General features: G+C 37.6%; 1 protein-coding gene across 11 annotated transcripts in view; it reads right to left on the reverse strand.

Moving 5' to 3' along the window:
• The window catches only part of Itpr (Inositol 1,4,5,-trisphosphate receptor), a 148,037-nt gene that overhangs the window by 37,934 nt on the left and 89,378 nt on the right, over positions 1-20,725 (reverse strand). For all 11 annotated transcript variants that reach the window (XM_067791988.1, XM_067791985.1, XM_067791975.1 and 8 more), the window contains 11 exons: positions 20,538-20,653; positions 18,025-18,781; positions 13,061-13,275; positions 12,437-12,910; positions 8,207-8,728; positions 7,963-8,138; positions 7,740-7,895; positions 5,578-5,731; positions 5,363-5,519; positions 4,256-4,956; positions 3,902-4,037 (listed from right to left, as the gene is read on the reverse strand). In XM_067791988.1, the coding sequence (XP_067648089.1) occupies positions 3,902-4,037; positions 4,256-4,956; positions 5,363-5,519; positions 5,578-5,731; positions 7,740-7,895; positions 7,963-8,138; positions 8,207-8,728; positions 12,437-12,910; positions 13,061-13,275; positions 18,025-18,781; positions 20,538-20,653 (3,564 nt within the window). The remainder of the gene's footprint in view (positions 1-3,901; positions 4,038-4,255; positions 4,957-5,362; positions 5,520-5,577; positions 5,732-7,739; positions 7,896-7,962; positions 8,139-8,206; positions 8,729-12,436; positions 12,911-13,060; positions 13,276-18,024; positions 18,782-20,537; positions 20,654-20,725) is intronic.

Raw genomic sequence — 20,725 nt, forward strand, 5'->3', positions numbered from 1 at the left:
GATTGAAGTCGAAATATCGAAAAATATATATATTTTGAATACTACTAAAAAAGAAGTTTTATTCAATAATCTGGCCTAAAGCTCAATCAAAATCATCAAATTATATTAAACAATTCCTAAATTAAATATATTTTTTGATTAATCCACGAATTGAGACTTAATTTGTTTATTATTATCGTTAATTCAAATAAGTCAATTAATACTACTACTGAAAAGATTTTACAGCAATATTCAATCCCTGAAATCTTTTATTCGATAATTTAGTTCTTGGTCGGATTGTAATTAACTATAGTGGAGTGCCAGCATGGATTTTTCCCAAGTAGGTATAGCTTTAGTTACTAATCATAGAGAGAACTCTGAGCAACTCGCCGTCATATACACTGACTTCTCGAAAACATTTCACAAGATTAATCGTACTATTATAGTACGCAAGTTAGCCAAGTATGGAATCAATGGAAACTTGCTGAAATCCTACACGAGTTTTGTATCGAACGGGAAGCTCTATGTGGCAATTGGAGCCGACAAGTCATCTCTGCATATTAACGCCTGGTCAGGTATTCCGCAAGGTACCCAATGTGGCCCTCTATTATTCTTAATTTTTATAAATTATTTGCCCCAGCAATTCAAAATATTTGATGTTTACGGACGATGTCAAACTATTTCTAACGATCCGTAATAGCTCTGACTGCACTAACTTGCAATCTGATCTGGACTCTTTTGCCGGTTGGTGCGCAGACAATATTTTATTTTTAAATACAAACAAATGCGGCGTTGTGTCTTATTCCAAAAAGACAACTGCCCCCTTTTTTATCTACAAACTTAATGCTAAATCTCTTAATCGTTGTCAAGAGATTAAAGATTTGGGTGTAATTTTTGACTATAAACTCTCTTTTTCTAGTCACATTGACTTCATTGTTTCAAAATCCTTTGCAATGGTTGGTTTCATTAGACGAAACACCAGTGACTTTAAGAACCCTATGACGTTCAAGGCACTTTATATCTCCTTGGTTCAGAAGTCGCCTTGAATATTGCTCAGTAATATAGAATCCTTTCTATGAATCTAACTCCTATAAAATTGAGAGAGTTGAAAATTTTTTTACGAAAATTGCTTTACGGATGCTTCACTGGCCAGACGGCCTCCCATCGTATACCAGCAGGCGCAAATTGCTTGGTCTTCAGGCTTTGCACGACAGAAGAACTTGTATCTCACTCATGCTTGCCTATAATGTAATAAACTTGAGCATAAATTGCTCCGATTTTTCTAATTTGAAAGGCCGCTGGAGTGAAAGTTCTTATCGATTAATTTGTGGGGTGTGCCATGTGTGTCCTGCTTGAAGGGTGTTGTACAGACAGCCTGCTAAGCATTGGTAGTAGAAAAACAAGTGATGGAGTGATTGTCATTTGCCAAATTTGGTTTGGACCGTCAGTCCCAGAACGAAAATTACACTGAGGATGGCACAGTGATGGAATAACCTTAACTTAAGACGGTTTAGTCTAGGTGATTCAGCCCTCAGATTTATATTCAAATATTTGTAAATGTACAGTGGACCTTTGTAGCTAGACAAATCATGATTTTAGGGTAAGAAGTGCGGAAAGTATTCCAGTAATTCGACCTCTGTAGAAATCCGTCTTTCCACACCGTCGACATCCCGTAAATTATACATTTTTGACGGGACAAGTTTAAGTTGTCTCAATATTGCGATATTGCAAGTGTCAAAACAAGCACGAGGCGAGAAATTCAAGCTTAGCACACTCAGCCACTAGGGATATCACAAAGGACTATCTAATTGACGAGAAGGAAACTTACATTGCGGCGAGCGGCAAAGGACTACCCACCGGTAGCGCTTCCCAAAACGTTCGGAGAAATCTTTCTCCTATTAACTACAAAAAGAATAAAAGGATGGATTATGGACAAGTTAGTAGATAGAGAAGAATAGGAAAACCCTGAATATGAAGAAATATGAAAGGATGGAAGATAGAAAGACGGGAAGGAAGAAGAATAAACAAAGGCCTGGGAAAGGCGAAAAAAGGAGAACAGTTAAAGAAGGGGTTAAGTGGCTAAACATTCCCGCGGTAAGCATGCTTGTCGCAAGACGTGACTAAAATCCTCAGATCCGAAAGTTAGAGGGATAAAAAAACCATTTCCGCGACAGTCGGCAATAAAAACAAAAAGGCCGTGAAAAAGAGGAAGAACAATTCGAACAATACGAAATCAAGTTTAACGGAGCAAAAGATTAGGTTGGGAGAAAATGACTGTTTGCCTATTCTAGACTACATGGGGTTCGTGGAGATCATTATTACGTAAGCAGTAATTCTGCTTTAATTCTCTGGAGGATCAGGACCGATTTCTAACATTGGGATAATGAGAAAGTTGATTGCTTAGTTGTAGAAGAAACTGAGTCCAATTACCATATTTTCACTTCCTACGACAACTGACTCTACGTAGCGGCGTGACTCGGTTTTTTCACAACCAGGGGCAGTAATTTCAATGTAACATTGTTTAGTTGACTATACATCATTTATAAATAGTCACAATCGCAGCAACTCCTTTCAGTGGAACTGGTCTTCTCCCTTCTGCTCCGTGAATCTAATAACGTACCAAGAGAATAATACTGCTACTTCTGCTGGAAAAACATATTAGATGGAAATTTCAAGGTGTTGTGCATACATTTTCCTGGCGACATGCTTTTAGCGTTGTTGTTCCTTGATCGGTGTTTAGCTTAATCTATTTGGTTTGGAGAAAGAACCAAATAATGTCATTTACTGACCATTTTGATATTCCTTTGATGTCCGACAAGACAGTATGCACCACCCTTGGCTATCTTAGAATATACATACTAGGCCGGGTCGATTTGTGGGGAGGCAAAAAAAATCGCCCATTGCTCTGTGAAAATCATATTCTAGGGATCAAAGTAAGGAACTTTGCCGAAGGAACTATACCTCTAACACGAATTCTGATGTCCCCCCCTTTGGGTCGTAGGGGCAAATTTTGAAAAATCCCACTTTGAAATGCCTATGTTTTTTCTTTTTGGAGTTTATTTTTCTCTTTAGAAATTTATTTATTCAGAACATACATATGTAAATGAAAAAATTAATTTAACTTAGTAATAGAAAAGAAATTTAAAAAAAATTATTAGAAATTAGAGTTTTTACAACCCCCTTTTAAAACCAAGGCATCACTGTGATGCATTTGCATGTCGCAAACATAGTTGTGTGGGTTTTTTATTCAACCGTTTTAAAAAATGAAGGTATCACTGTGACACAATTGCAGATCGTAAAATTGCTTGTGTTGTTTTTTTTTTTAACCCACCACAAGACACAGCAGTTAGAATTGAAATTGCCCCTACCCAAAAGTTCGACCCAAAGGGGGGACATCAGAATTCGTTTTAGAGTTATGGTTCCTTCGGCAAAGTTTCTTATTTTGATCCCTAGAATACGATTTTCACAGAGCAATGAGCGATTTTAAAATCGACCCGCCCTAATACATACCCTCCGTCCACCAGAACGCACAGGTAGTTTTTATACCTAATACTTCCGTCGCGAAGATAGTACTTAGGTTTGGAGGACAGATAGAGCATTCCACTATTAGTTATTAGCTGGGCAAATACTATAATAACATTTTTCTCAGCATCAATGGAATGAGCCAAATAGAGCAGTTTTCGCTTATCACTCCTCTATTTAACAAATTGCCCCCCAAGTCAACTTAACCCGTATCAACCTAGGTAATTTTCTCTTTTATGCTACGAGCAGGCTAACAAATTGCTTTGCTCTACTTTTTCCTGGATCTTCATAATGCTCTGCTTCCTTGAGGCAATTAACGGTCAATGATATAGACAGGTAGAAACATGTCCATCGCGCATTGCCATATGGCAAACTTAGGCTGATATACATGTTAACTTACTTGCATTAAATTCCTCAGTTGATTTTGGCTTGTAGACCCACAGCTCGGACTTTTCCACACTTTGGCGCAATATGTCCAAGTCGGATTTGATTTGTTTGTATGATTCTACATCGCTATCGGACACAAGCAATTGAACCTTAAATTTTAGTATAAGTTAAATATGAAATGCGATTATTTGCAAAAGTTTGAAAAAAATAACAAATTACTAACGATAAAACATCGTGTTGGGGCTCTTGTGGTTAATAATAACGGAGGTACTTATATATATAAAGAATTAGTAAGGAATTTTTCAAACTTAAGAATGATAAAAATGTTAAAAAATAGTAACAATAATTTTTCAAAATCGCCACTTACCTGCCTGAAGGCCTGCAAAACTTCTTGCCTTTGACTAAAATGTCTGAAGAGCAAATGAAGAGCACCCGACACCAATGGCGGATAGTCGTGCATGATGAGATGCAATAGTACACGCAGAAATGTACGACCACCTTGTCCATCTAAATCTAGATTTGCCGCATCGCCTTTATCACAATCAAAAATATCTTCAGCTTGCATGCCAATTGCCTCCAAATCGATATTCTTTTGGCGTGTAGTTAAAGCAGCAGCAGCTGCGGCTGCGGCCGCTACTTCCATTTGTGCTGCATCTTTGTTACTTCCTGTCTCACCGCCGCTTATATTGCCATCACTATGCTCGCCACCGCCACCGTCTGTTGTGTCGTTTGGATTGAGAGCCGTAGCTGCTGCCGCTGCGGCTGCAGCTGCAACAGCAGCAGCTGAAGCAGCGCTTACTTCAGTCTCATCAAATTCTCGCTTGAATATCGATAGGAGACAACTGATTCTATAATCCAAACGTACATCAAGTATGAATTGTAGAATTTCGATTATTTTCAATTTTGTATCCATAACCAATGGATATTCTTTTAACATTTGAGAAACAGATTTGCGATGATGTATTGCTAGCGAGGCAGGTGAAGCGATCGCTTGACCAACAGAGCCCAGAGCTAGCGAAGTCATAACAGTGCTCATATCACCAATGGAACGAAGTACGCCACCTTCGGCTGTGTATAATGAGGGATAAGAGCCAAATGTTAGTTAAACTTTTTAGTAAGAAATACATGACAAAAACTGGGGTAAACAATAATATCGTAATATGCTTGAAAATAATTGCGTTAAACTATTTCAGATATTCGTTTTCTTTAAAAAAACTCACCCTGATCTTCTTCTTCTTCGTCAGCTTTTGATTAAATTAGCAATATTTTTTGATGCATTAATTTTAAATAAAAAAAAAAATAAAAGCAAAGCCGAAATTGAAAAATGAAATGCCAAAAGTTCAAATTACAAATGCACTTAAAAGCAGCTCGTTAAAAAAGCTTTTCCAAAGTTTCTCGAATACAATTTTGTCGAATATGGTTTTTCTTATATGTTCAAACAAAATTTTGCATGCCGATTTCGTGCGCAACTTACAATCAATTTCCGCATTCACAAAACGTCCAGGCGATGCACCGTCCATGCCAGTCTCCGATACACAATCCAAAATACAAAGCAGTGTTTTTGTCAAACGCAGCAAATCGCTAAAGCTATAGAAGCCAAAATATATGAGATCGCGCGCCAACTTAACTACCTGAACAAAAGTTAATACAATTTATTGGACGCTGAATATCTAAATTTCTCGTACAAACCTCAAATGTTAATTTATTTTGCTCTTGGTCCGTGAACAACCATACTTTAGTAGCTACATTACAAAGATAATTTTCTACAAAGGCGATTGTGGTATTGAATTTAGCGCGCACAGCTTCCTTATTATGATCGGGTTGTTGATTTTTGCCATCATAACTAAAAAAAAGTATTTAAAATATATATTTTAGTTAGGAATGGTTCCCTAAACTAGGGTGCATTAATTTTGAAGGCGCAGTGCTAGCATACATCTTCAGTAGAGCTGAACTCATCAATTCCCAACCAAATGGTCAACTTCACCTACCCAATGCGAATTCTGTTACAAATATGAATGGATCATACACATATTTAGCAGGAAAGACTCATGCGACCCAGTTTTGAATGAAACTAGGATGTTAGGGCGGGCGAGATCACCTAGAAGGTTCAACGTGGCCATGTTAAATCGTTCCCGAAATGGTCGCGCTAATACTTAATGGTGCAGAGGACCATCAACATAGATAGTACGCCGCAAAACCTTCGGAGAGTGTCTTTATCGCTACAAAAAGAACAAGCTTGTGAAGCTAGCTGCTTTGCTCCAACCTTAAAAAAAACGCTATTTGAATGAATTTTTCGAACATTTATGTTTTAAATTCAAAACTGTACTATCTTCAATGGGTTTAGTTAGGTAAGTATGGATATCACTTATAATAAAGGCGACGTTAGCTATAGCTACATGGAAAACGATATACGTTCGAATAATACCCAGACCCCGAATAAAGGATAAATTCTCCAGGGATCCAAGTGAGCACTCACAGAAATACTTTTACCTTTTCCTAGCAAATGCTATGGATAGTCAAGCATGAAGCCACTTCATGGTTTCACTTCATCATCCTCCATGCATTTACAGCAGGAAGGGTTTTCAAGCATACTTATGCTATATATTGGATAAGCCTAGGGTTATAGAATTTCTTCCCTTTTATTATTTAACAAAGAAAGACCCCTTTTGGTCCTGGGTAATAGCTAACAGTGCATTTTATCTAGTGCAAGCATGATAACATAAGCGTAAGTGCGTATTAACATCATCGTTAAGGCCTTAAGGTGGGTCAGAGTGCAAGCATGAGCGGAAAAGCGTACCAGCGAAGGAACGTAACAGCGTAAAGCGTGTGAGCGTATCGAGAAATTAGCGGATTCGCGTAAAAGCGTCATAGTCGTAACAATAGCTGTAGTCATAAGCATAATCGCAGTCTTAAGAGTATTGGCGTAATATAGAAATATATAAGCGCAGTGGCGTGTAGCGTAAACGCGTATAAGCATAAGCGTGAAAGCGTATTAACAAGAAAGGGTATTGAGGTACCCCTTTTATTCATATTTAGCGTACGACGATGCAGAAGTGTCTTTTGCGATTCTGGAATTTTTTTAAATTTCACTCTGAACAAAAATTTCAAACCTCATAATTTCCGATGATCGGCTTGCGACTTTCAAAGTCTTCATACATCGGCTGTTCGAAAACGCCTTATCTGGGAATATTTTCCAAAAACACCATATTTCAGAATTTGCTTCAAAAACGCCCCACCTCAGCATTCGGTCTCAGAACTCTTTCATGAACGCGCCAGCTAATGTCAAAATGTATTAAATATAAGCTCAGATATGGCGTGTTCCTAAGCCGAATTTTGAAAGTAAGCGTGTTTAAAATAAAAACTGGATTAGGGCGTTATTCAAAAGTTTTCTGAGATAGGGGGTATTCGTAACGGAAGCCGACGTACGGTGATACTAAGTAGACGATACATACTTATAGAATCATTTATCTCTATCATATATATTATTTCTAATTGCTGTTTTTATGTACAGGTCCGTTTTTCGCTCTTATTTGGAATTGAAATCTATAAATAAAGTTTTGGATGTAAAGATGGAGATTCGGCCTATTAGCGAGCTTTGAGCAATTTTGGTCATAGTGCTTATGTTTACCTATATTTTATTAAAATAAACGATTGTGAGCACACAGAGAAATTTATTTGTATTATGGCACTATTGTGAATATTTGCACTGCATTACCGGCAGTTGCTACCATACGCCAGATGGCAGCGCAAGCAGTAAATTTTAATTGATTGATAGAACAGCTGATTTCTATATTGGTTGCGCAAGATGCGCACGGGTCCGGCTCGTAATATTATATTCTTTCAAAACTCACTCTAATATTGACATTTTCGATGGTATTTCACTCCAAAGACGCGCATATTTTACCGGCGTAACGGGTTCTTGTGGATCACGATCGACATGCAAATGTAACATTAAACGACAAAAAGAGGCGCGCAACTCATATGGCATTGTCTCATCGGACATGCATCTAAAATTAACAAGAAAAACATTAAAATGAAAACATAAATCTCACGAGGATAACACATTTGTCTTACTTCAAAATCAAATCAATATCTAAATGTGGCGATAAAATATTCAATGCCAAATATTGACGATTCAAACACATGTTCGAAAACAAATTCAATTGATGGCGATAATAATTAAGTATAGCAGCCTCCTCCTCCTTGCCTTGTGCAGCACAATCGGCGAGATCACCCATTGAACGTGAATTCTATAAATTTAAAAGAAAATAAATAATGCTCTCATTGTTTTAAAACATTTTTCTTTAGCTGCGCTTACTGGCTGACCACGCCACTTTAAATGTATTTCATATTTTTCTTCAATTTCGGGCGCATCATTTAAGCTTGTCGTATCCCAACTGGTCGTTGTTGTTGATATCAAATCAGACTTTTCATCATCGTCCAAAACTTCTGTTAGTGTACTCAATGAATGCGAATCATCAGCACCACCACGAAAGCCATCGCCACCGCTGCTCACGACGGTTTTGAAATGTTTGATTTGTGTTTCGATTAGTATGTCCGAATTTTTTGAGCTTAATACACTTTTACAAATTAGCTCTTGTGTTACAGCAATCGCTTTACGATTTGAAACACATAAATCGGAGAGATAGTCGAGAAAACGTGAATCCCAATTATGCATATTTTTGCGTACCAAACCAACAAAAGTTTCAATTTCAGCGGCGGTGATATGCTTTTCGAGTAATTTACGATTATTATGCAATAGCGCTGTTATCGTATCCTCGGCCAGTATATCATAGCCGATTTGCTTTTGCATAAGACCAAAATGCTTGGCGATGTACTCCTGCAATGAGAAAAGGAAATTTTAGTAAGTAAAATGAAGTTTAGATAAATTTGAGGTCGAACCCTCGCCTGTAGTTTCAAAAACGCCTTATCTTATCTGAAAAAAACTTTTGAAAAACTTCCTATTTCAGAATTTGTTTGAAGAACGCCATAGCGCAAAATTTTATTAAAAAACGCCCCATTTAAGAACTTGTTTCAAAAACGCACTATCTGAGAATAAATTCAATACATTTGACAAATTGGAACGATTTTCCGTCATCCCTTGTCATTAGAGACAAACCGGTTTCGGCGTTGGGGCATCATCAGTGTCATTTTTCGTTCTGATCTATTGTCGTTTGTCTATCTGTTATAAATACAGAGGACTTGGGGGCCAATATCTAATTTTAATCGTTTTTTTATATGAAATATTACTTTTTATGAGTTTTCATTGCCGAAATGTGGGCGTGTCTATTATAAGATTTCGGTAATACCAAAAATATTTCAAAACATTTTTAATATCGGTAGTGTAAAGCTAAAAAAATGCGTTCGTCCGATTTTGACAATTTTATTAGTTTTGACTATGAATTTTCGAAAATTTTCAGAAATTTTCGAAATTTTGATAGCACTAAAACTTTTAAAACATTAATTTCGGATGAGTGACAGCGCCTTTCGTCCGATTTCGACAATTTGGTAATTCTATATATTGAATTTTCGAAACGTGTGGATTATTTTCTAACTTCCAATACATAGTAAAAATCGAGTTTTTCAAACTTTTTCGGGTTTCGATAAGTATGAAATATTTCAATATTTCAATGAAAAAATGCTTATACAAGTATTAACACTTTGTCTGACTCGAAATTCTCAACATCGGAAAAATACACCTAAAATTTTTAATAGATTTGTTGAATTATCAAAAGTTTTTGGAGATTTTCAAAATATTGAAAACAGGGTAAACAAATAAGATATTTCAAACTTCTTGAGTTATCGTTAATAGCAATTCTAATATAAATATTAAAATTTTTGCTCAGCGAAATTTTCGATATCGAAAAAAAACGTAAAATATATTTAATTTTAAAATGTTTTTAGAGATTTTCAAAATTTTGGATACATTTAAAAAAAATTTACTTTTTGAGTTTTTCGATAAACCTAATTGAAAAATGCTTATGAAAATATTAAAACTTTGACTCACGCAAAATTTTCGATATCGAAAAAAGTAAAACAAGACTTTTTAAATATTTTTTGAGTTTTAAAAACTTTTTGGCGATTTTCGATATTTTGGATACATTGTAAAAAAATATGATATTCTAACTCTTTGAGTTTTTCGACTTTAACACTTAAAAACTGCCTATAAAAATAGTAAAACTTTCGCCAAATTGTCGATATCCAAAAATATATGGGAAATATATATTTTTAATAAATTTTTATGTTTCGGAGATTTTAGAAATTTTGGTATCCATTTAATTAAGAAATTTTGGTGTTGAAGTTTTTAATATCGTATATTTTTTTTTTTAATTTACTGTGTTTTTGAAAAGATATTGACAATTGCCAAAATTTTTGGTTAATAACAATTAAAAATATGATAACTTTGGCTCAAACAAAATTTACAGTATCGGAAAAATATTCTACTTTTAATAAACTTTTAAAACTCGAACATTTCCACCATTTTGCAAAATATGTTGTGTCAAACATTTAAGTTTTTGCGAAATATTGAGTTTTGGAATTTTCGTTGTCGTAAGTTCGATCACGTAACAAACAATACCATTCAAGCATCAATACTTTGGGTATTTTCAGATCGACTATTTCAATAATGCCCATAAATAATATATTTTTCTACATTACAGATTTTCGAAGTTTGCAAAATTTTTTTACGCAGCAGATATACGGAACGACTTACAGTATGAAACTTTATATTGTACATTATTATTATTATTAGGCCGGCAGCACTGCGACCTTTGTGCAGATCTATTATGCACGACCTTTCAGAATAATTTTCTATGTGGAAGCTTTTGATGTATCTAAGTACCTCTTCAGGCTTATTACTTTATATCACATAGGGATTAAGAGTCACACCACCTAGATGGGAGAGTCTCTGCCTTGCCAGAGCGACGCATTCGCAGAGAATGTGAACCGGCGTTTCATCCTCCAGTTCACAGAAGCGATAAATTTGCCCCCCCGCGGGTTAGGGGGGCTTAGAATATACCCGCGGTAGGTATGCCTGTCATAAGAGGCGACTAAAATACCAAATTGATTCAAGGGGTTGTGTAGCGCAACATTTTCAAGCGGTCAATATATAGCTTCTCCAACCCAATTGTCCACCTCACCTACCCGTGACGAATCCTGTTTCTATAATAGCTGAGGCCTATGGCGACCCCAAGTTCCTTATGGATCTAGGGTGTGGGAGGGCGGTATGGCCTAGAAGGTTTCATTTGGTCATACCAAATAGTTCCGGAGATGGTAGGGCTAGTACCTTAATGGTGCTTGTTACAAAACGTACCGGATCTGCATCCGGCAAAGGACCATCAACATCGATAACACTTCCCAAGGCCTTCGGGGAGTGCCCTTATCGCTACAACAACAACAACAACAACAAATTTAAGTATCGGATAGCTTTAATTTACTTAGGTGATATCGTAGACCACAGTGCCCTGTACCCAGTGAGAGTTCTTAGGTCGTCCCTGCTTTGATTAATGAGCTTGGATGATACTTTCGTTGCCGGAAGTATAAACAGTTTGGCCTGTCTTTACCCTGGGCAGTTAATACAGCGACTTCTGAATTGTTTTGTTACCCTGTTACTTATTGTTTCCCTGGTGTTTGCTTTTCTGAGTCCACAAATGGGCTCTGGACCATATAATTCTGGGTGCTATAGCTGCTTTGCTAGGTAGTGTGCATGTTCATTACCTTCATGTCCTTGATGTCCGGGAACCCATCCTGACAAAACCATGTTTTTGGCTTCCAGGTCATTAAGGATTTCAATGCAGTCATCCACTAGGTTAGATGTAACTGTGTAGCATTCCAAGCCACACAGGGCCGCCTGGCTGTCCGACATAATGCATTTAGATGCTCTTCGAGGATGAGCCTCTCCGCAGTCTTCCATTGCATGGATTTCTGCTGAAATATGGCATCGGCCCATAGATGCCAGCTGCCGTTCTTTCGTCATCGAATTTCGATCCATCCGTGAACAAGACGTGAGTCAGGGTCATTATAAGAATTCCCTGTTTCCCAGTGGGTCCTGTCCACAATGGACACTTCAAAGAATATTGTACACACAAATATTGACTATTGATAGCGCTATTGCCGATAGTCAATAACTATTTAGAAACTCGAATAGTATTAAGTTAAAATCGTTACAGTTTTCGAACTTCATTGTAACAGATAAGGTTTACCAGATGCTTTAAATAGAAAAGCAAACACTCTTCTAAATTAATACCTGTTGGAATCAAAGAGTTATGTGAGGGTGGTAAATATCTTGAAAAAATGTCAGCAATTTTGAAGGACAAAAGCGAAATTCTTCTTCAAAAAAATTGTGAAGGATAGCAGCGCCATATAAAGAAGATCGGATGGTCACCGTGGGTATACCAAACCAGCCTGCAAACAATGACAGTTGATCCATTCGTCTAGTCTTCACAGAAAGGGAACATTTCAAACAAACTTCTATACGGGCGCTAAGCTAAAACTGTTGTAAAATTACACCGAAAAAAAAAAATGTCGCTATTTTGCTTAAAAAACTCACCTGATTCTTACGATAGTCCTGCTGTGACAAACGCAATATACGATAGCACAAACGGAATATATTCTTATAAGGGGCATTTTTAGGATCACTCAACTCGTCAAGACGCAGAAAAGGCGCTTCACCGCTAGGATGCTCCTGAAACGGCCCCTGAAGTATTTTAAAAAGTTGCTTCAAAATATATTGCTCGCGCAACAATTTTTGACGATCGCGTATCGGATTCTTGATGGTCAACTCCAATGCTTTTGTCTTATTTTGTTCATTTTCCATGCCAGCAATGAAGAAAACAATATCTTGCAGCAGAGCAATCAACGAACGACGCTCATTTATCGAAATGCTTCCAGTCACCAATTTGCTTGTAACGGTATCCAACACTTTGCAGGCATCATTGGCAAAATCTAAATCACGCACCTCTACTGGTGAAACGGGTATAAGAGCAAAGGCCTCTTTGTCCTCTTTAATGGGTGAACAGCAAACCTGTGATGAATATATACAAGAAGAGTATGTTAATTGAGTTCAAGGTCATGAACTAAATTGTATTACAAATTCACATTTTTAATGAATCACCTATGTGTATGTGTGAGAAGTTGTGCCTAGACATATGTATGTGTTATTGCATTTACTCACTTTCGACATCACTGGCTTGTCATCGTCTATATCAATTGGTATGGAGGTTGCATGAACCCATGTGTTGGAGCATAAATGCCTCAAACGTACATAACTCGATTGCGGTACAAGGCTGTCGGCACGCGCCATTGTTGTTGGATCCAATTCGAATACGGATGCAATTTCTGTGGAGTATGGTACCGGCACCAAACGATAGCGTTCACATTTACTTTTTTCTGTGTTGATGGGTAAAAAAAAAAATCATACACATAACTTAGTTTTTAAATAAGTAAATATATTGAAGGTTAATTATAAAATTTTAAGTGTTCACTATAAATAAATAAATAACCTCCGAAGAGATCTAAGGCCGAGCTTCTCTTCCAATTTGCGTCGTGCTCCTCTTGATTTTATAAACAAATTGGCCGGACGGGACCTACATGTTTTAAGCCGACTCCGAACGGCATCTGCAAGGCAGATGGGTTTTCACTGAGAGCTTTTTCATGGCAGAAATACAACCGGAGCGCTTGCCAAACACTGCCGAGGGGCGACCCCGTTTAGACAAATTTTCTTCTAATTTAAAAAACTTATTTCTAAAATTTTGATGTTGCTTTGCCCGGGGTGCGAACCCAGGGCAGACGGTGTGGGAGGCGGAGCACGCTGATGGTAACGGTGGCCGTAACTATAAACCGAAACATATATTTGTAATACCCACCCAGCATTTTTTGAAATTATTAATCATATTAGAGTCTTTTTCGAGTCTCCAGCATGATCAAAATAAACATATATGCGCTCATTTTCTGATCAGAAAAGACTCCCTCGTCGGGAGAAAATGGTACCCTACGCGCGACTACACTTGGTGAGCCTCTTTTAACCTATATTTCTAATCAGTATTTAGTCTTTTTCGAGTCATATTTATCATCATTTATGAGTCTTGTGGGAATAATTGTTAAGTGTGTTTTAAAGCGTTTGCGATTCTTTCTCGAGACATTTAAGAGTCTATTTGGAATCTTATTTTAATAATTTTTTGTGATCGCTTTACATTTTGTTGTTGCTTTTTCAATAAATCATATTTCACTCATAAGATGGAGTCGATTTCGAGTCTTCTTTTGATCGCAGAATTGATTAAACAGTTTTTAGTCGTCAAAGGAGGGTAAAATGTCTCATTGTGCTGATTTATACTTTAATGAATCTTCCATATGCTATGTGGGTACTAGTTTTAAAAACATCAAACCGAACATTACATACTCAGCTGAGAGCTTTGGAGACAAAATAAGGGAAAATCACCATGTAGGAAAATGAATCTAGGGTAACCCTGGAATGTGTTTGTATGACATGGGTATCAAATGGAAGGTATTAAAGAGTATTTTAAAAGGGAGTGGGCCATAGTTCTATAGGTGGGCTCCATTTCGGGATATCGCCATAAAGGTGGACCAGGGGGTGACTCTAGAGTGTGTTTGTACGATTGGGTATCAAATGGAGGGTGGTAATGAATATTTTAAAAGGGAGTGATCCTTAGTTGTATAGGTGACGCCTTTTCAGAGATATCGCCATAAAGGTGGACCAGGGGTGACTCTAGAATGTGTTTGTACGATATGGGAATCAAATGAAAGGTGTTAAAAGGGAGAGGGCCTTAGTTCTATAGGTGGACGCCTTTTCGAGATAACGCTATAAAGGTGGACCAGGGGTGACTCTATAATGTGTTTGTACGATATGGGTATCAAATTAAAGGTATTGATGAATGTTTTAAAACGGAGTGGCCCTTAATTGTATATGTGAAGGCGTTTTCGAGATATCGAGCAAAATGTGGACCAGAGTGACCCAGAACATCATCTGTCGGGTACCGCCAATTTATTTATATATGTAATACCACGAACAGTATTCCTGCCAAGATTCCAAGCGCTTTTGATTTCGCCCTGCATAACTTTTTCATTTTCTTCTACTTAATATGGTAGGTGTCACACCCATTTTACGAAGTTTTTTTCTAAAGTTATATTTTGCGTCAATAAACCAATACAATTACCATGTTTCATCCCTTTTTTCGTATTTGGTATAGAATTATGGCATTTTTTTAATTTTTCGTAATTTTCGATATCGAAAAAGTGGGTGTGGTTATAGTCGGACTTCGGCCATTTTTTATACCAAGATAAAGTGAGTTCAGATAAGTACGTGGACTAAGTTTAGTAAAGATATATCGGTTTTTGCTCAAGTTATCGTGTTAACGGCCGAGCGGAAGGACAGACGGTCGACTATGTATAAAAACTGGGCGTGGCTTCAACCGATTTCGCCCATTTCAACAGAAAACAGTTACCGTCATAGAATCTATGCCCCTACCAAATTTCACAAGGATTGGTAAATTTTTGTTCGACTTATGGTATTAAAAGTATTCTAGACAAAATAAATGAAAAAGGGCGGAGCCACGCCCATTTTGAAATTTTCTTTTATTTTTGTATTTAGTTGCACTATATCATTACTGGAGTTGAATGTTGACATAATTAACTTATATACCGTAAAGATATTTAATTTTTTGTTAAAATTTGACTTAAAAAATTTTTTTTTTAAAAAGTGGAGTGCTCGTAATCCGATTTTGCTAGTTGTTATTTGTTATACATATAGTAATAGGAGTAACGTTCCTGCCAAATTTCATCATGATATCTTCAACGACTGCCAAATTACAGCTTGCAAAACTTTTAAATTACCTTCTTTTAAAAGTGGGTGGTGCCACGCCCATTGTCCAAAATTTTACTAATTTTCTATTCTGCGTCATAAAGTCAACCCACCTACCAATTGCATCCTTTTATCCGTCTTTTGTTCGGTTTTTCAAAATTTTCGATATCGAAAACGAGGGCGTGGTTATAGTCGGAGACTGAGATGTCTCAAAATTTACTCAAGTTATCGGTTTTACGGACAGACGGACGAACGGACATGGCTAAATGAATTTCTTTTTTTGCCCAGATCATTTTGATATATAGAAGTCTATATCTATCTCGATTAGTTTATGCCGTTACGGTGTACCGCTATGCGAACAAAATTAATACACTCTGTGAGCTCTGCTCAGCTAAGTAGAAAAAGCTGCGTAAGGAATCCCTGCGAAAAAGTTCACGTAGTGGATTTCTATTACAAAATGACTTGAATAGTATGGCCTGTTCTACAAGGATACTAAAACAAACCGACATAGGATGCAAAACTCCAGCGGTTGTTAAGTTCTTACAAATGCCTGAGAGTCTGGCTCTCGGTTGAAATGCAGACCCCAATATCAGTGCTATGTAGCGATGGGAGTAGTTTCAAAACTACCTATGTATCTCCTGTTGCTGTTTACCAAAATATATATGCACCAAGTAAGAAGGGTGGCATAAAAGGATTCAAAGACGTCTTAAAATTACAGAGCACAGGAGCACGATATGGGAGACAGACGAGGTCAAAAGTATTTTAGAAAAATTAGACGTCAGTCGGGCTTAAGCATCTAAAAGATTTGCGGCTATTTGAGTACTGCGATATTCCTTCTGCAAAAACTCAGACTTGCCAGCGAGGTTTTCCAAAGTATTCCCCAGCGGCTTAGGGGGCTTAGCACATACCCCGTGGGTACTATACGGGACACTATTGTCTACGATATCACCAAAGTAAGTTAAATCTATCCGATACCCAAATTTGTCGTTTCTGTGAGCTGGATGGTGAAACGCCGATTCACATTCTCTGTGAATGCGTCGCTCTGGCTAGGCAGAGACTCTCCCATCTGGTGGTGTGACTCTTAATCCCTATGTGATATGGAATAAAACGCCTGAAGAGGTAATTAGATACATCAAAAGCCTCCAGATACAAAATTAGGCTGAAAGGTCATGTACAATAGATCTGCACAAAGGTTGCAGTGCTTCCAGGCCTAGTTATAATAATAATATGTAGAAATGCACATGGATAGGCTCAAATAAGGGGTTCATAAAGAAGAGGTAGATGTAACGACGGAGGTTAACAACTATCTCCCTATGGTCCGCCAGTTTCCTTGGACTCCCGTTAGAGGACTTTGATGACAATTTGTGAGTGGTCGTGCCCATTGAAGGGGCGAAGCACTGTTAATACAACAACAACAACAACGGAGGTCCCCGACGAGGACAAAGAGATCAATGATGCTGCGTGTCCTAAAAATAAAACTTTAACACAGTAATGCGGCGTCAAACCGAACTCCTCCTAACTGTTGAGGAGGGTTCATTTGATGTGGCACTGATCTATGCCTATTGTAAAAGACGACTTAAATGCCAAACTGATACAAGAGGTTGCGTAGCGCAACCCTTTCAAGGGGTTGCCGCAATATATAGCTTTTCCAACCCAATTGTCAACCCCACCTACCCGTGGCGAATGCTGTTTCATTAACAGCCGAGGCTTTGGCGACCGCAAGTTCCTCATGGACCTAGGAGGTGGGAGGTAGTTGAACTCGCCTGTCAATAATGACCTCAAATAGAGTGAATCTGTCCTTAGTGTTAAAGTAACTGGTACCGAAACCGCCACAAGTACCCACAAAGTACCCGGTTCCAAAAAGCTTTTTCAAAGAAATAATGGGTTTCTTTTTGGTATTTCTAACTGTTCTTTTCGAAAACTCGGAGTTTTGACGTTTTTCGAAGTTTTGGTATATGAAAAAGCAGTCGCTACTTTAGGAAATAGCCGATATCGCAATAAAAGATCGCGGCAGCTCCGGATTTTTCGGGTTTTGGCGCTCTATTGTCTTTGCGACTTCTTGAAAAAATGAGCAAATCGGCACAATTTGTATACCACAAGAGAGCTGCCCTATAACCTTCCTCTCAAACTTCAAAATCAATAGATTTTTTGTTCGCTAACAAATAGCTCATTTTGTACGACTCGCCCCACAAGTCGGGTCGCGAATTTAACGCGCATAGCGAATGATATAATTTAAGTCTATGTTTTGTAAAGGCGTTTTTAAATGTCTTTATAAATTACCGATATACATACAAACAAATTCTTACCACATATGTACATACCCGTTTCCTTTAACGATCCATCCAATCCCATGCCATCTAACGCATACATCAACGTTGTCGTTCCACCTACCGTTTCTAGCTCGGCAGCCAAATAATAACCTGTGGCCAAATGTTTAAAACGATATAACGAATTCCAGTGACCAGCACCGCCACGACATGAATCATGTTGCACCACCTCAACCTCCCACAATGCTTTACTGCTTGTAGCTGCTGTCGCACTTGTGCGTCCGGTTGTACGTAAAAAGACATGCTGTTGCTTTTTATATTCATCCATTGTAAGAAATTTCTCTTGTTCCGCGTGAAAGAGACGCACAACATCACCACCTTTAAGAATGTGTTCTTGATTTTCTTTATGCTCCATAAAAAGTGTTATTTTCCATGAGGTCGATGAGTTCAGCACGTTGACTTCTTTACAACCAGGATTGTCAGGCAGTTCATAGTTGGCGGCCACATGAAGATTTTGTTGTTCAGCATTAACTGGATTTAATATGACTTTGTCACCAACAACAACATTATCACCCGCAGAACGTAGCTTATAGAATGGCATTATATAGAACCAGGAACCCTCATTGCCATTGGCATCCAAATACACTCGCATTGCATTCTTCTCCAACAGCGAAGGTAAGCGTTTGTTCATGGTCAGGTATTTATTGGATTTAAGATGAAGCAGCTGCACGACGCTGCCATATTGAACAACGGTACCCAGCAATTTTTTATTTTCGGTATCATTTTGTTTTTTCTCGATTTCGGCTGCGTGCTGTAAATAAGAATAGGATAATAATAATAAGATCAATAAAGAGCACTATTTATCAGGGACGGAAAATAATAATTTTTTTTTTTTTTTCGGAGTCGAAAAAGTCCTGGTCAAAAAATTGTCCTAGGTGAAAATGTTTGAGTTTCCAGGTATCCCTATAGCAATATCATGTCGAATCATGCATCCTTTTTATTTTTCGAACTTTTTCCATAAAAGTCCATAATAAGTCCATATAAAAGTAAAATCTGTATTTTTATTTTTTGAGTCCGATAGAACCAGTTAAACTCGGACTTTTAAAAATAAAAGTACGAATATAAAAGTTAAATCAAGACTTTTATTTTTTAAGGCCGAAATAAAAGTCCCGCTTGATAACAAAGAAACGGCCTATCCGAATTCAAAAAAAAATGTTTATTTCGGATAAGCCATTTGTTTGTTGTCAAGCGGGACTTTTATTTCGGCCTTAAAAAATAAAAGTCTTGATTTAACTTTTATTTCAGGACTTTTATTTTTAATGTTCCGAGTTTAACTAGTTCAATCGGACTCAAAAAATAAAAATACAGGATTTGGGGTGCTGGAGTAGCAGAAAGTCAATAAGCTCGGTGAAAAGCGGCAGGTGAGTGCGAACAAAGAAGAGTTGAGAAATGTATGAAGTGAAGAAAGAAGGAGAGCCTTCTGCCTACCACGTCCATTAAGAATTGTTCTTCGCTTGAGAGACTGCAGATACAAACCGAAAGCAGCTGGCTCATAAAAACTTTGCCGGCAGAAACCCGCCATACTACAATCGGTATTGGGGGGAATCAAGAGACAGTGATCGGCTGATCTCCATGATACCAAATGTACATATGTATCCCATGTGCGGTAGAATACGTTGCTTCTGCAATGTCAGAACCTGAAGGTACGGACACATGATTGAAAGATACTTCGTGTACTTCAGAATCAGGCGAGATAGATAAATGACCACGGGAACCTAAAACCTAGAGACAAAAATTGGATGTATGCGTATGGACATAGGTTTTGGATGTGGACAAACACGTCAATGAGGCTTCCGGTTTTACAAATAAACCTTCAACACAGTAAAGTGGTACCGAGCAAACTCGTGCTTACTATAGTGAAGGGTTGCTTTGATATGGCGCCGATCTAGGAGCTCTGGCTCATGAAGCAAATATTTTTGGGTACATCGCGCGCGATTTGGCACTTGCTACGTGAAAAAGGAAGGATAGTTGAAAGCAAACCGAACACTGTTTCATGTTTTATAGTTTAAGTACCTTGTCGTTTAAGCTGTCGAGAGGGGTAAAGAAAAAGATCTTCTCAAGGCATCCTGCTACATGGTCATGGACCTATCATAAAAATTCAAAAAGCTTGTGGATAAAGGGCGGCTCGTCATAGGTCCTGATGAGAATACGAACCACACTGTCTTGGGAGGTGGTGATACAAACGGTCCCAGTCCATAAATTATAAGCTTCAGCATATCCATAAAGAAAGTAGAGATCAAGCAGAGACTTAGGAAACCCTAGAGCAACGGAACTGGATTCAAATTATCAAAGATGATAACAACAACAACTATAACCAAAAAAACTCATCATCGTAATTAACTAGTAAAGAAGTATAATTTCCCGTTTAAAAATAGTTTCGCTGCATTCGCTGATCAATAAAGGACACATATAGACTGAATTTGCTCATAGGGTTCCCCTTTACAAATAAAAGCACAACAATTTCAAAATATTTACTATAAATCATAATTTATATCTCTTCCACTTACATGTAAACGTTTCAGCAAATTTGTATCTGTATTGGAGCTGGCAGACTGTTTGGCGGCTTTCCAGAATTGCTTTTGCGCAGAGTAACGATTCATGGGACAAACTTTGATAAGGCAATCTGTAAAATAAAAAATTCATAAAATATGTATGTATATACCAAACCATACATCCATTCATAAAATGTGCACTG

This window comes from Eurosta solidaginis, chromosome 1 (assembly GCF_040869045.1).
Source record: "Eurosta solidaginis isolate ZX-2024a chromosome 1, ASM4086904v1, whole genome shotgun sequence".
NCBI lineage: Eukaryota > Metazoa > Arthropoda > Insecta > Diptera > Tephritidae > Eurosta > Eurosta solidaginis.